Source organism: Hypanus sabinus, chromosome 22, assembly GCF_030144855.1.
Source record: "Hypanus sabinus isolate sHypSab1 chromosome 22, sHypSab1.hap1, whole genome shotgun sequence".
Classification (NCBI taxonomy): domain Eukaryota; kingdom Metazoa; phylum Chordata; class Chondrichthyes; order Myliobatiformes; family Dasyatidae; genus Hypanus; species Hypanus sabinus.
In genome coordinates, this window is record NC_082727.1 from 52,071,564 (window position 1) to 52,088,107 (window position 16,544).

The window sequence follows — 16,544 nt, forward strand, 5'->3', positions numbered from 1 at the left end:
GCTAAAGTTTCATGGAAATAGTTAAAAATACGTATAAAAGACAAAATACCATTGAAATGAATAACAAATTATGTATATAAATAAAATACCTGACAAATTAGGACCACTGCAATACAGGTAGTCCCCGAGTTACGAACGTCCAACTTACGGACAACTCGTATTAAGAACCGAGGAAGGAGAACACCGTCCGCCATTTTAAGTCAGAACGCGATGCCGTCTGCCATTTTAAGTCAGAACGCGATGCTGTCCACCATTTAAAGTCAGATCGTGACGCTATCTGCCACTTTAAGTCGTTGCCATTGACACTGTGTTGAGTGTTTAACTTTGTATTTGGCTTAAATTTTTCTTAGCAAGATTCACCCTGACCCTGCCCCCCCCCCCCCATCCCGGTTGGCTGGTGCCGCAGTGAGATCTGCGCCGGGCTCGAGTTCAATCCAGTGACAGACTGCTCCCGTGCCGGGTTGATGTCGAGCTCGCAGCTTGGCCTTGTGAAAAGAAACACTGCCACCTCCAGTTTAAATTCCCACGCAGAATATTGTGGAGGATCAAATACCCAAACCCTGCACAGCCCCCACTTGTCCCATTTAATCTGTCTCAGTGCGGTGGTCCATAGGACCCTGTGGAGCTCAGGACCCGCCGCCCGCAGTGTTTCTGTTCCATTGATGGGAAGTGATTGCGATTGAAAAGAAAGTGGAAATAATAAAGCATTTGGAAAGAGGTGAAACACCATCGGTCATTGGAAAATCGTTAGGCTACAGTCGGTCAATGATCAGAACAATTTTAAAGGATAACGGATAAAGTGAGAATAGTGGAGTATGTGAAAGGCCCTGCTCCGATGAAAGCTACAATTATTACTAAGCAACGCAGTGGTTTAATTATTGGAATACTTATGTTTCTTAAGTGTTTTATATGCATAGAAAGGTAAAATATATACAATATACTAAGACAAACATTTGACTGATGCTAAATAATACCGGATGTACTTATTCCGACCAACGTACAAATCTGACTTATAGACAGACTCAGGAATGGAACTTGTACATAACCTGGGGACTGCCTGTACAATAAAACTGTTATTCTGAACAGTTATTGACAGGAAGTCATCTATAGTACGTGCAGTGTTCTTTTGTTTGGCTGCAAATGAATAAAGTCAGCGTGAACCCCTGGTGGAGATAATGGATTGCCTCCATACAGTTGCATCTTCCAGATCTTCATTTTCATTGTAGCATTTAAGATGATTGTCGATGCCTTCAAATTTTTTGTAGGTCTTAACTTGTCAAAGTAGTAAAATTGTTTCATTTTCACTCTCGGCCATCTCCAAACCTGAATACTTGAAAGCACAGTAAGCAAAACAGATCTGAATCATCTTATTGCTTATTTCTCACCAACTATCAATGACAAAATTAACTTTTTGAAAAGACATGCAACTGACCCTATTTTAAAGCTGGTGTAGTGTTTCAACGGTCATGCAAGTGCACACAACTGGTGCTGGTTAGAAACTTTAGCAATAGTCTCCTGTGGCATAGTGTCCCAAATAAGCAAAGGGAATCTTGACTATATTCTCGATTAGCTTTGTTCTTTAAGAGTTATCCCAAATCAGCAGCTGTCCCGATTAAGCGAGGGCCCAGTTAACCAGAATCCACTTTATTTATAATTTGTAATGGTGATCATTTCTAGAGAAGCAAGATTACATTCACAAGTGAGTTTGAGACTCTTTTCCCCTTCTACCTACCATGCTGATTTATAAAATGTTTTAAAAAGAGCATGCAGGAATCAGTTCTTAACATTGCTTTATTTTATCTTTAGGTAGCAGACTTTTTGAATCCATTCCCTTATCTTTCCCATTATGAAATTTGCATTGACAAGGGAACTTTTGATGCCATTAGTCTTAGTTTTGACAACCCGGGTGAGAAACTGAGACGTTATCACCAGTCCTTGTTGAATGTTCTGAAGAATGGAGGGCTGTTCCTTATAACATCGTGTAACTGGACGAAACAAGAACTTGTCAATCATGTCAATGAAGGTAAATTATCTCCTTACCGATTTTATTGTTGTTTCAAATGATTAGTTTTATAGTTTCTGTAGCAACAGCTTAAAAAGAAACGAAAAATCGCTGAGAGGTTAAATGAGGGAGTATCGCACTATATGATATGCTTCCAACTAACTGAATTCAAGTCAAAAAAGTACATTTAAACTTTTATTACAAACCAATAGCAAAATCATTCGACTCTCCCATAATTGGATCAAATCCAAACAAGGACGAATGGTCAACATAAATATGCTCTACCGACTCACCTCCTCTCCGTGCTGCCAAGCAGGTGAGCAGCTGACTATATTCATTTACTTTAACCACAACCCGACAACACACACCGCTCGCTATCCACATGACTAATTGCCTTAACCCTGAGTGAGAGGATGTGCAACACAAATGCAATATAGACAGACAATAAATAGATACGTGGTTCCTACAGTTTCGGAAGTGTGCCCGGGAATGTATCAAAGCAGGATCCTCGGCTGCAGAGGTACATTTTATCCATCTGACCTTTTTACTTTTTGCTGAAAACCATTTTGCAAGAGCATTATTAAATTTTCTTTCAATGGTATTTTTGGGAACAGGTGTTCTTGACATGTCTAGAATTCATCGCCACCTCCAATTATCAGGAAGAATGTGGTGATTTGCTCATTGAAGCACTGCTGTCCTTTGGTGAAGGCCCTCCCAGAGTGCTGAGGGGAAAGGAGTTCCTGGATGTAGACACTTGATAAGCTTCCAAGTTAGAATAGTTATGACAAGGAGAAGAGACTGAAGGTGGGCAGTTTCATTGTACCTGCTGTGTTTGTCCTTTTTTGCTGGTGGAGACCGCAGATTACGGAGGTGGTGGTAAAATAACCAAGGTGAGTAATTTTACAGCCAGTTTGCACGGTGGTGACTGTTGTTGTGTGAATGAAGCCACTGGAGAAAAGTACTGGTAGGTATGAAGCAGCCTCCTTATTCAACAAAACAAGATACAGCAAGCATTATATTGAGACCCTTTCAGTGGAAGGTCTTCTTGGTCCAGCCCTACACATCAGTTTATGTGCTGAAGCTCAAAGAAGAATTCAGGACAGCTCAAACAAATTCATATTTACAATGCTGACCTTTGAAATACACACCCCTTTCATGCCTCCCTCCTTCGCACCCATACTACAGAAACCCAAATACACAGAAGTAACGAATTTTTGCTTTTAATCTTCAATGCATATTCAGATCTGAAGGTTGGTCACTGAAGTCAATATTCGCTTTATGTCCTAACCACAAAAACACCCTAACAGTAACAGTGTGTCACTGTGGAAGGAGTGAATGTTTAAGGTGGTTCATAGTGTGCCAATCAAGTGGGTGCTCGGTATTAGATGGCGTTGAGCTTCTCAGGAATTTGGTGCTGCATTCATTTGGGGAAAATTCTATCCTACTCCTGACTTGTGTCTTGTAGATATTGACTAGGCTTTGGGGTGAGTTGCTCATTGTTAGATACCCAACCTCTGACCTGCTCTTCTAGCCGTTGGTCCAGTTAATTTTCTAGTCAATGGTAGTCATCAGGGTATCGGAGGTGAGGATTTTAGTGATGCTAATGCCATTGTGATGGATTGTAGATATGTCTTTCCCAAAGGTGGTGTTAAGGCACACCATCCCTCTCCAAGCCGGCAAGGTATAGCACCCGCTTGGTCCCCTGGGTCACAGGAAGCCATGGGAGCAGGTGGTGGATGGTCATTTGAGCAGCCGGTGCATGTCACAAGTCTTGGTTATGTGACCACTGACACCAGGCAGCCAATCTCTGAAGAGTATTGATAATGGTTGAAGTCACCAGTCTTGTAAAGACAGTGCCCGCAAGAAGGCAATGGCAAACCACCTCTGTAGAAAATTTTGTCATAAACCATGATCGCCCATGTCATATGACATGGCATATGATGATGACATCATACAGCACGGCACTTAATGATGATGATGAATGTCATTGGCTGTCCAGGTTAGAGTGACTCTTTCCTAGGTTGGTTTCAAGGAGTGTCTCAAAGGATGAAAAAGAGGAAGAGAGGTTGAGAAGTAGATCTAGAACATTAGACTTTAGAAGATTAAGATAAAATCACCGATAGTGAACCACTAAATTAAAGGGAATCAAGAGGACTAAATTTGAGGTGCATAGAAAGTTTACGGTATAAGTCTAGAGGGGAATGTGAAGAAGTATTAAAACTTAAGGCTTTGCTTAAGTAGGAACTTGTGTAGTTCAGTGGGCACAGGTCGATGGGCGAGTGGAACTTCATGCAGATTAGGATTTAGCAGTATTCTGCAGTTCATGAAGGGAGAGGACCAGGAGCACCTCCCCATGTTATTCCCCAGTGAGACCTTTTTACAGGGTTAAAATTCTGCTATGCTTTATCACTGTAACCATTCTGTATGTGAATACTGGACGAATGGGCCAAATCATGAGGCCCTGCCCTGGTCCACTCTGGCCAGCTCCCTGCTGCCAAAGGTCTCCAAACATTTTAAGATATCTCTGGTAATGACATATATCTAAAACCAGTGGAAATAGATGGAAATACACAATTAAAAGCATGCAAATATTAAATAAAATATGTAATTAAAAATACTAAAATTAATTAAAAACACTCAGCTTGAATTAAAATTTAAAAGACAGATTGTGTTATCATCTTAATCCAGGTCAGTGGCTCCATTAAGCGCATGATGCGGTGTAAAGTTGAAAGGCCAGATAATGAACTGCATCCCACCAGTGAACTCAGCCCGGCTCAGTGTGTGATAAGCAGTGGATCAGGAGATCACATGAACCAGTACACAGGCAATAACCTGCAGTTTATGTTGCATATGGCAAGATCCAGTGTTAAAGAGAAAAGGAAGGTTTTTTTTAATATATTTTTTATTGGTTTTTCAGAACATTTTACAAATTAAAAATCCCAAATCCCAATGAGGAACATTAAAACAGTGCAAAATTAAGCATACAATAACAATATGCTACAAAGGAAGAGAATTTAGCAAAAAAAAAGCACCTGAATTAAAGACAAGTAAGCTTAGTGTCCTCCCCAAGCCCCACAACACAAGAAAAAACAACAGCAACTCCAGACCAACCACAACCAATATAGAGAGTATAAGTCAGGGCAGCCAAACTCCCAGACTGTGAATACACTCAGCAACAGAGAGTAATAATGCCTTCTACCAGAAAAAAAAGGAGCTGAAAGCAAGGGACCGAAAAGAAAAAAAACCCTAGTCAAGAGGAAGGTTATAAAAGTACTCGATAAAAGGTCCCCAGACCTTATGGAACTTTAGATCCGAATTGAGAACTGAATAATGAATTTTTTTGAGGTCCAAACAGGCCATGATATCGTTAAGCCATTGAGCATGAGTGGGCGGGGCAACATCTCTCCATCTGAGGAGGATCAAGTGTCTAGCCAGGAGAGAGGCAAAGGATAATATTCGGCATTTGGTCGGACCCAGACATAAATCTGTCTCGCCTCAAAAACCAAACAGAGCAATTAAGGGGTTTGGTTCTAGGTGCTGATTCAGTAGTGAAGACATCTTTCCAGAATTTCTCCAAGCTAGGACAGAACCAGTACATATGGATGAGAGAGGCCACGCCCCTCTTGCATTTATCACAGAGCAGACTAACGCTAGGGTAGAATCGAGATAGTTTAGATTTAGACAAATGGGCTCTATGAACAATCTTAAACTGTAAAAGGCAGTGGCGAGCACAAAGAGAGGTTGAGTTAACCGATTTGAGAACTGAATCCCAGCTCTCCTCAGATAAGGAGATATTTAAATCCTGCTCCCAGGCCATTTTGATTTTATCCATGGGGGAAAAGGAAGGTTTTAATGAAGATTCCGGTAGCATTTGAGTGGAGTTGAGTGATGTAGTCAGCAGAATTAATGATGGTGCAGTTATATGCTCAGATTGCACTCCGGTTCCGTTTTGGGCAGTTTTCAGGGGGGAAATGGAGTCGGCTGTTAAAGGACAGTTTGTGACAGGGACCAAAGGTTGCTCCTGCTTTCCAGCTTTGTTCAGAAGAAACCTTTGCTCCTACCTATTGGATAAGAAATCTGACATCCTGGATGCACAGGAGGTCAGATACGAATTGAACCTGGCAGCCCCACCCAACTATATGAGGACCTAGAGAAAGCTGGTGTGGTCAACCATGTCAAAGTTTGTTGACTAGAGTAAAAAGATAATCAATGTCACAGTTACTTGGGATGTGATTAGTAATTTTGATAGGAATATTGGAATTTAGGATGTTAATTGTCTGTGAAAGTAATAATGTTATTTGCAAAGGACTTGCATCCACTTGATTTGGAGATAGTGCTTGCAACAAATATTGGAACAGAAGTATATGAAACCGGATTCTGAGGAAAGCTTAGATTCCTAAATTGCATTTCCTTTGCTCTCCATCTAATTTTCCAAAAGTTCAAAGTAAATTTATTATCGAAGTACGTCTATGTTGCCATACACTAACTAGAGATTCGTTTTCTTGCGGGCATTTACAGAATGAAAATAAATACAATATAAATTAAAATTATACATAAACAGACAAAGAATCAATATGCAAAAGAAGACAAACTACAAATAAAACATAATATTGAGAACTTGACCCCTAAGGACTACTTGGAAGAGTATTGAAAGTGAGTCTATGGATCACATAATCTAGCCTTACCAGCTTTTCTCAGATGATCACGAGGGCAAATGAAGAAAAAGCAATAGAAGTTAAAAGTTAACTTGTTCCCTTCACGATGTACAGGTCTAGTGCTGAGACTTCTTCAGGATTATACCTGGGCACATCTGCTGCTCCAAAACAGATGAAAGCTGACTTCTGCACAGCAAAGACATTTTAATAACTTTGAATGCCTATAGCTTGTAATTACTTTGGGCCAGATAGTTTCTCACCAATTATTTAACATTTAAAGTCTCTTACAATATAATTCATATTTATTTATTAATTTCTTTTCATGTAACCTATAGTCTCTCGCAAGACACCAACTCCCTGTCTAACAACTGTAGTGGTAATGTGCAGATCCTTATTAACCCACCAACTCATAATACCTTTGGGATGTGGGGAAGGCTTGTGGTCATAAGTGGAACATGCAAACTACAGAAGCAGGGACAGAGGTCAGTCAGTGGAGCTGTGCTGAACGCACACTTTGTGCTTTGCCACTGGCTGTGTGCATTGGAGAAATCTGTTTCCCACAGCTGCAGTGACTCTGGGGATAGGAGTTATCTGTAATGTAACTGCCATGTACGATGACAGTCTATTTATTTGTTTTATTACAGGATTAGAGTTGCTGGAGGAACTACCAACGCCTAAATTCCATTTTGGTGGAAAAACTGGAAGTAGCGTAACAGTGCTGGTTTTCAAACGAAAAGAATGAGGCTGGATAACAGCACGTCCCAAGCACCTCCTGGTGTTCATATCCTAATTACTGCTCTCCTAGAACCAGAGTTACTTAAACAGACTCAATACTGTCTTTTATTTATACATGGTGCGCAGTGAACATGTGAAAATGATTATTTTTGTATCAATGTCATGGTTCCACAATGTTTGAAATTATTACTAAAACTGTTAGAAAAATAAAACATAAAAGTGATTTGTGTCATTCTTAACATCTAAGACCAGTAATTCTTTTCCTTTCCCCACGAACGCCTGTTACAAAGCACTCTAATGGCCTCTTGTGGTATAATATTATTAATACATAAATCTGTGAACTCATGTTAATCCTGGGGAGGGCATCAGTATTAAAACTGAAGATCACATTTATACCACTCGCTCCAAGAAGATTGTGACCTTGGTTTTGAAATCCTGTTTGATCTATGTTAAAAGTCTGCCAAAGCTTGTTTTGATGGATGTTGCATATCAGAAAGATCATAGGAAATCTGAAAGCTATAAACCATATTTCATTCTCAAATTTTGGACATTAGCCAACTCAGTTTTTTTTTACTGATTTTTGCCAACTTAAAATTTAATGATAGCCAACATAACATGTCTTGATAGGTGGACAATATTCAGTATCCTTGGCAAAAGAAATTAATTATTTAAAAAAATAATTTGATCAGTTCACAAAACTTTCATTTGGCATTTGAGAAGCTAGTTACCTATGGAAGTAGACCATAAGATATAGGAGCAGAATTAGGTAATTTGACCCATCAAGTCTGCTCTGCTATTTCATCATAGTTAATCCATTTCCCTCAGTCCCAATCTCCTGCCTTCTCTCCATATCCCTTTATGCCCAGGCCAATCAAGACTCTGTTAACCTCTGCCTTAAATACACCCAATGACTTGGCCTTCACAGCCACCTTTTGCAAGAAATTCTATAAGTAGTAACTTATAGAATGGAAAATAGTTTTACTAGTTTATTATTATTGCTCATTTGGCATTCTAACCCAGTTAATTGTCATGATTTGCTATACACAACATTAGATGGTTTTGGCAAAATTTAATATTTGAGACATGAGTAGATGCAATGATCCAGTACAACTTCCTTTTCTTTAAGTTATTATTTATTGCTGTTTCCTGTCTTACAAACTGTGACACTGTTTTGCTGTTGGGAAAAAAAAACTTATTAACCATCTAGAATAAAAATACAGCCTGTATACAAATGTGCATAAATACTTTAATTATGTTAAGGGAAAAATAAAAGTTTTCTTGTTTTTTGTTTATATTTTTTAGATTTCTTTTTTTGAAGTCCTTGATGGGGTTCAAAATATTGGGGTTAGGTATCTCCTTGGTACCTCATGATCTTTTTAGTGTGTTAATGAACTCTTTAATGGTGGCGGGTGTTGGCATGTGGCCAAGTGGTTAAGGCGTTGGTCTAGTGATCTGAAGATTGCTAGTTCAAGCCTTGGCTGAGGCTGCCTGTGTTTCCTTGAGCAAGGCACTTAACCACACATTGCCAAGCTGTATGGGTCCTCATGCCCTTCCCTTGGACAACATCGGTGGTGTGGAGAGGGGAGACTTGCAGCTTGGGCTATTGCCAATCTTCCATAAAAAAAAACCTTGCCCAGGCTTGCACCCTGGAAAATTTCCAAGGCGCAAATCCATGGTCTATTGAGACTAACAAAAGACCTATACACACACAATGGTGGAGGGCATCAGGACAATCGCACTTCCCCAACCACAGTAATCAGTCATATTGGTGCATTGACACATCTCACCATACACTTCCCCTTACCCATCTCATGCTGAAGGTATTGGAACTCAACTGAAAGTTAAATTCTCATACAATATTTCCATATTCTAGTGTCTGCTTATTTTACTCCCTGCCTTTTATTCCCATATTGTCTTCAGATCGAAAAGATATGATAAAAGCTGGACCAAACATCAATTTCATCCCTGTCATACTTGCTGCACCCCTGCAGTCTTTTCTCAGGGAGCAAGCTTCAAATCTAATTGCAATCAATAATAGGAATCAAACTTCATTTATCTCTCCCTAACCCTGTTGTGCTGGGTCACCTATTGGTTCATCCATTGTTCTCTCAGCCAGCAGAAGATCCCAGCTGCGACTTTCTCTGCATGTTTTAGTGCTACAGCACCTGGTAAATTTATGCCCTGTATCACGAGTAATTTGCTTTTACAGTTTAATTTTTTATTTTATTGAGATGCAGTGTGGAGGTAAGCCCTTTCGGCCCAGCGATCCCTGATTGGATCCTAGCCTAACAATGAGACAATTTGCAATGATAAACCATCCTGACTGGATTGTGGGAGGAAAGTCACTCAGTGGGTGGGAGGCTGGAAGCGTCACGGGGAGAACATACAAACTCCTTACAGACCGCGGTGGGAATTGAACCTGGGTCGCCTATACTGTAAAGCGTTGTGCTAACCACTACGCTACCATGGAACAAGTGACGACAATGACTACATTCATTCTTTGGTAGATATTTGGTCTGGTGCTCTATTTTCAGAATATAAATCTGCATTATTTAATCTTGTATAACTGCTGGTTACAAAAAGACACAGTATAACCAAGCAGATGATATAGAAGTAGTGACAGTTAGACCTAAATACTTTATTCTTTGCAGCATTTTTAAATGTTGCGATTGAAAGCTGTTCATGTTCAGAGGTACCTCGAATCAGGGCAACGAACAAATGGAATGCTGGCCAAGATGATTTATGTACAACAAGTTTGCTCCAATTATGTAATGCACTGTTGAGAACTCATTTGAAAGGTTATGTATAGGTCTATTCTCCCCTCCTAAGGAAGGATATATTTCTGATAGCGGGCACGCCATGAAGTTTAGATTTGTGAGGTGACGAGTTTGTCAGTTGAGGGGAGAACAATTAGTCTCTGAACTCTCACGCTTTTTTTTGCCCATTATACTGCTGGCATTTAGGGCAGCAATGAAGGCCCTCCATCTCTGGCGGTGGTCATGGCTTCCTTTGGCAAGTCAGTAGCTTCATCTCGGTTTTTACTACTGTCGGTCAGGAAAGTCCAGGGTGAAGATTCTGGAATACTGTCACACTCGGTAGAAGGATTCTTCATCACTGTTTCCCTAACAGCTTTGTTTTACCAGTCAGCGTTGTTAGCCTTTCACTGAGCCCCAGAACCTGGAAGATTGGTCATCCATTCTTAGTTTGTCCTCTACCCTAGGACCTGTTTGGCATGGATGATGCTACCAAGAGCCAAAGCATAAAGTCGTGACTCCAGCCAACATAGCTCTGCAAAACACAAAAAGGTTGTGGTCCTCTCAGAGGTCAAAGCATTTTTGAGGAAAAAGATCTCATTGTAACCTATAAAATTCTTGGGCTTGGGATGCAGGAGTGTCAAAACCAAAGTTCACAATCTCAAAGGTTGTCTGTTCAAGATGAAGACAAAACTTTTCTTCTTCGGATGGATACTGAATCATAGAACTCTCCCACCAAGAGGGCAGTGAGAGCTCAGTCACTGAGTATATTTAAGAAATAAAGCAGTAGATATTTGGATGTTAAGGAAATCAAGGGTTGTAAAATGAGTTCAGCAAAGCGGCACTGGTAAAGTCCAGGATGACTGTATTGATGGCTGAGCACAAGGACATGGATGGCCTGTTCTATTTCTATTTCTTAAATTCTTAAAGGGCTACGTATGATCAGAATCAGGTTTAATATCACTGACATATGTCATGAAATTTGCAGCAATACATAACAATTACTACAAATGATAAAAGAATAGAAATAGTGGTAATTGTTGGTCAGGAAGATGACAGGAAGCCTGTGCAGGAGAGTCTTTAAAGAGCAAAAACCATTGCACCGGGGCAGTTCTACTCTCTCGACCTCAGAAGTCCAAGTCCAGTGGTATGACCAACTGGGGTCTTCCTTGGATGCAGTGGATGACCATGATGTGTTCTGTGCCTTGACATGCCCTTCATTGTCCAAGGACCATTACAGTGTCCTGGCCGTTGGATCTCATCTGCCCAGTCTGCCGGAGCTGACTTTCACATGCTAAGACAGGCACATCCCCATCTCACCAGGGAATGAAGCCGCCAGTTACGCTCACCTGGTTTAGCCCATCTGTCGAAGCAGTGAACAAGGGTGTGGCTGCAAACAGTTTCTAGGAGCCACAGATGAGAGCTGAGTGTCCCGTGGAGACCAAAGGTGAGTGACCTGCCCCAGAATGGGCACAACAAGCCCCTTCACCAGAGGCGCTACCCTCCCTGGACTCCCTGATAAATAATGGAAAAGAGGAATAGGCAGGAAGTGTTCATGGGTTCGTGGACCATTCAGAAATCTAATGGCGGAGGGGAAGAAACGGTTCTTAGGTTGCTGAGTGTCGGTCTTCAGATCTTGGCTTGGAGCAATCGAATCAAATTGGGCTCCTGGGCCATGTAACCATTTGAGCAGATATTGGGAAATGGGAAATGAGTCTTTAATTACTGAAGATGCTTAGGCTCAAGCAATTCTACGATCAAGCAAGACTGGGATATATCTAATTTTCCAGATAGAAAGACTTCTAAAATAAGGTAGCCTTTAACTTTCCTTTATAGAAACTACATCAGAAGATTATTACGAGGTATTTCATCATCATTATCATTATGTGTTGTGTCCTACTGACCTGGGCGATCATATTTTTCCTATGTGTTACGAATGTGCAACAACTCTGAGGGGCCGAAGGGTACAAAGTCGCCCCCTTCTTTTTGAGAATCGCAAGATCGCTATTAATTCGGGTCTGGGACCCAGGAAATGAGAGAGAGACATGCAGAATCCACAAGGGTTGGAATGCGTCCTGACCTCAGCGAAAACAAAACCCCTGATAACTGCCATTGTCTCTTGGAGACGGAATTGTGTATTGAGTACTGTACTATTCATTGAAGCCCCTCAGGGGACGACCAGAGTGGGCTGGTTGAGGGATTGCATCATCCCAACCTGATTGACATCTGAGACCCCGTGAGTAAGGATAAAAGAGGGTCTGGGGAACAACCCCTTCAGACGCACCAGGAGAAACGCTGGAAAGCCAGTGACAGCGTTTTATAGCGAACGCCAGTGAGGGTTTGTGTGCGTCCTCCCTTGCCAGGGTAGCGGGCTCATCACGGAAGAACAGCTTAGCTAAAGGAGAGGCCACAAGTGAACGGCCACACCAACGAGACTCTGACGGATCGAAATCATAAAAAAGGAAAGCTGGCAAGTTTCTAAAAATCTCTCTCTCCAACAAAGGCTGCAGCCTGAATGAACTGAGTGACTTTTATATTTCCATCGGACAATACATTAACCCCCAGACAACGATAGAGCTATTTCTTATTGATTATTATTATACCCGCACTTTTAGATTTAGTGTTGACGACGTATATTATCTGTATATTTGCATTGATATTATTTTGTGTATTTTTACTAATAAATATTGTTAAAAATAGTATCATCAGACTTCAACGGACGTCTCCATCTTTGCTGGTAAGTGACCCAGTTACGGGGTTCGTAACAAGGTAAAGAAGTTTATTTTGAATTTTTAATTGATTTCTTCTTAACTTTCTTTTACTGCCTGGGTTAGTTCTGACAAAGTGGATGAAGGGGAGAACTGACATCCCGCACATACCCATTAATCAAAAGACAATGCAAGAACAGCCAAGTCAGTACTAAGCAAATAATCTGCTTAAGAGTATTTGCTCTCTTACTGCCTTCTCAGTAATACACATGTTCAGCAGAGAAACATACGTGGAACACATGCTTGGAACTATTACTCAGAACAACTGTCTGTCAGGCACCTACATGGACAGCATGCTGACTGATTGCTGGTCGTTATAGAGGCTCCAGTGCACAGGATTGAAACAGGCTGCAGCAGGGTCGCGGATTCAGCCTGCTCCATCACGGCCACAAGCCGCCCCACCATCAAGGGCACTCCAGAAAGAAACCGGTTCACAAACGCAGCATCCATCTAAACAAGTTCCTTTTTACTTACTTAACATGTTGAAGTTAGTAGACTGCAAAATAAAGTAAACAACATTTGAATATTATTTTGGCAATATTGGAAGAACAATATAAGGAGCATGTACGTTCTCATCATGACCTCGTGTGATTACCCTGGGTACTGTGGTCTGAAGATGTACTGGTTGGTAGGTTAATTGGTCATTGTAAATTGTCCCGTGATTAGGCTTGGATTTGTTATGAATGCATCACAGCTCTGAGGGGCCGAAGGGGTGGGGGAGCCCCCTCCTTTGTGAGAATCGCAAGAGCATTATTGGGCTGGCTCAGAGGACCCAGGAAGTGAGAGAGACCTGGCCATTGTCTCCTGGAGACCACGTTTGTGGATTGGGGACTATGCTACGTGCAAGCCCTCGGGCAAAGTGGGCTGGTTGAGAGAGAGATTGCATCATCCCAACCTGATTGACATCTGAGACCCCATGAGGAAGTATAAAAGAGGGTCTGGGCGAACAACCCCTTTCAGATGCACCAGAAGAAACGCTAGCGATCCCGCAATAGCAGGAAGCCATTTGAAGGAAGCCACGTGCGTTCGGTTCCCTTGCCTGGGAGCTGGTGGCTGGTATCACGGAAAACGACTTGGAACTAACAATGGGGAACCAACTCCCCCGACGCAACGGATTGGCCTCATAAAAGTCCCGGGCAAGTTTAAAACCGTCTCTCTTAAACCCAAAAAGCTGCAGCTTGAAAGGACAGTGACTTATATCTTTCCATTGAACAATACAATATCCCCTAGACAAATGATAGAGCTATTGCTTAATGGATGATTATTATTATACCCGTGTTTTTTTTTCGATTGAGTATTGACGACGTATTTTATCTGAATGTCTGTATTAATCTTATTTTTGTGCCCCTTTATAAATAAAGACTTTAAAAAATAGTACCATCAGACTTCAACGGGCCTCTCTATCTTTGCTGGTAAGTGACCCAGTTACGGGGTTCGTAACAGATTAAACTGGGGGATTGCTGGGTGACGAGGCTCAGTGGGCTGGGGGGCCCGTTCCAGGCTGTGTCTCAATAAAATGAAATAAAACAAATACTAAATATACTAGGAAGTTCTCTTTTTTATTTACTATTTTCTCATATTTTCTGATACTTGCTTTAACACAGAGCAAAGTCATTTTGTGTAGCCATTCAGTCCATCAAGGTTGTGCTAGGTCTGTGGCAGAAGTTTTCAATTCCATTTGGAAAATGAATATGAGAGATATCGAAGGCGAGAGGCCAGACAAGGGCAGATGAGACCAGCTTGCTGGGTAATGCAGTCAGCATGGACGTTTTGGGCTGGAGGGCCTGTTTCTGTGCTCTGATGACTCTGTGACTCCATGCTGTGCATGTCAGTCACTCTACAACCACCCTTTCCCCATTGGCCCTGAAAATAATTTCCAGTCCCAATGCATATTTGATTCACTAAGACCATAAGACATAGGAGCAGATTTAGGTCATCCAGCCCATCGAGACTGATCCTTCATTCTATCATGGCTGATCCTGGATCCGCTTCAACCCCATACACCTGACATCTTGCCATATCCTTTGATGCCCTGCCTTATCAGGAAATGATCGAATACTGCCTTTAAGAATACCCACGGACAGCCTCCACTACAATCTGTGGCAGAGCATTGCACAGATAAACTACTCTGGCTAAAAAAAACTCCCCTTACCTCTGTTCTAAAAGGTCACCCTCAATTTTGAGGCTGTGCCCTCTAGTTCTAAATAACCCCACCATAGGGAACATCCTCTCCACATGCACTCTATCTAGCCCTTTCGACATTCATTAGGGTTCAATGAGATTCCCCCCCGCATTCTTCTAAATTCCAGGGAGTACAGGTCCAAATCTGCCTAACGTTCCTCATATGTTAACCCCTTCATTCCCGGAATCATCCTTGTGAACCTCCTCTGGACTCTCTCCAATGACAATACATCCTTTCTGAGACATAGGGTCCAAAACTGTTGACAATGCTCTAAGCATGGCCTGACTAGTGTCTTATAAAGCCTCAGCATTATCTTTTCGCTTTTATATTCTATTCCCCTTGGCACCATTGCAATTGCCTTCTTTATCACAGACTCAACCTGTAAATTAAGCTTTTGGGAGTCTTGCATGGGGACTCCTAAGTCTCTCTGCACCTCTGATGTTTGAACCTTCACCCCACTTAGATAATAGTCCACACTATTGTTCCTTTCACCAAAATGCATTATCATATATTTCCCAACACTATTCCATCTGCCACTTTTTTGGCCATTCTTTCAATTTGACCAAGTTCTGCTGCAATCGCATTGCTTCCTCAGCACTACCTACCCCTCCACCTAGCTTTATAATCATCCACAAACTTTGCCACAAAGCCATCAATTCCATTATCCAAATCACTGATAAACAATGTGAAAATTAACGGTCCCAAGACTGACCCCTAGGGAACACCACTAGTCACTAGCAGCAAACCAGAAAAGTCCCCCTGTATTTTCACTCACTGTCTCCTGCCCATCAGCCGTTCCTCTGTCCATGCCAGTATCTTTCCTGCAACGCCATATGATTTTATCATGTTAAGCAGATTCATGTGTGGCACCTTATCAAATGCCTTCTGAAAATCCAAGTAAACGACATCCACTGCCTCTCCTTTGATAACTGTTTGTTACTTCCTCAAAGAACTCTAGCAGATTAGTCAGGCAAGATTTCCCTTTGCAGAAACCATGCTACCTTTGTCTTATTTTATCATTAGTCTCTGTACATTGAAACCTCATCCTTAATAATAGAGTTCATTTCTCCAACCATTGAGGTTAGACTAACAGGCCTATAATTGCCTTTTTTGCCTTCCTTCCTTCTTAAAGAGCAGAGTGACATTTGCAATCTTCCAGTCATCCAGGACCATGGCAGAAACAAAGTGATTCTTGAAAGATCATGGCCACTGTATCCACTATCTCTTCAGCAACCTCTCTCCAGACTCTGGAATGTAGTCCATCTGGTCCAGGTGACTTGTCTAGCACTTTTTCCTTAGTAATAGCAATGCCATTCACTGAAGAGCATTGTCCCTGACATTCCCTGACATTCAATAACCTCTGGCACACTGCTAATGCCTTCCACAGTGAAGACAGATGCAAAGTACCTATTAAGTTCATCAACCCTTTTTATGTCCTCATTATTACCT

At 41.5% G+C, this 16,544-nt stretch overlaps 1 protein-coding gene across 1 annotated transcript in view; it reads left to right on the forward strand.

Annotated features, from left to right (window-relative positions):
- eef1akmt2 (EEF1A lysine methyltransferase 2) overlaps window positions 1-8,675 on the forward strand; it is a 28,114-nt gene extending 19,439 nt beyond the window's left edge. The window contains exons 5-6 of the mRNA XM_059947730.1: window positions 1,807-2,023; window positions 7,302-8,675. Of these exons, the coding sequence (XP_059803713.1) occupies window positions 1,807-2,023; window positions 7,302-7,399 (315 nt within the window). The 3' untranslated portion in view covers window positions 7,400-8,675. The remainder of the gene's footprint in view (window positions 1-1,806; window positions 2,024-7,301) is intronic.
- Window positions 8,676-16,544: the final 7,869 nt, after the last annotated feature.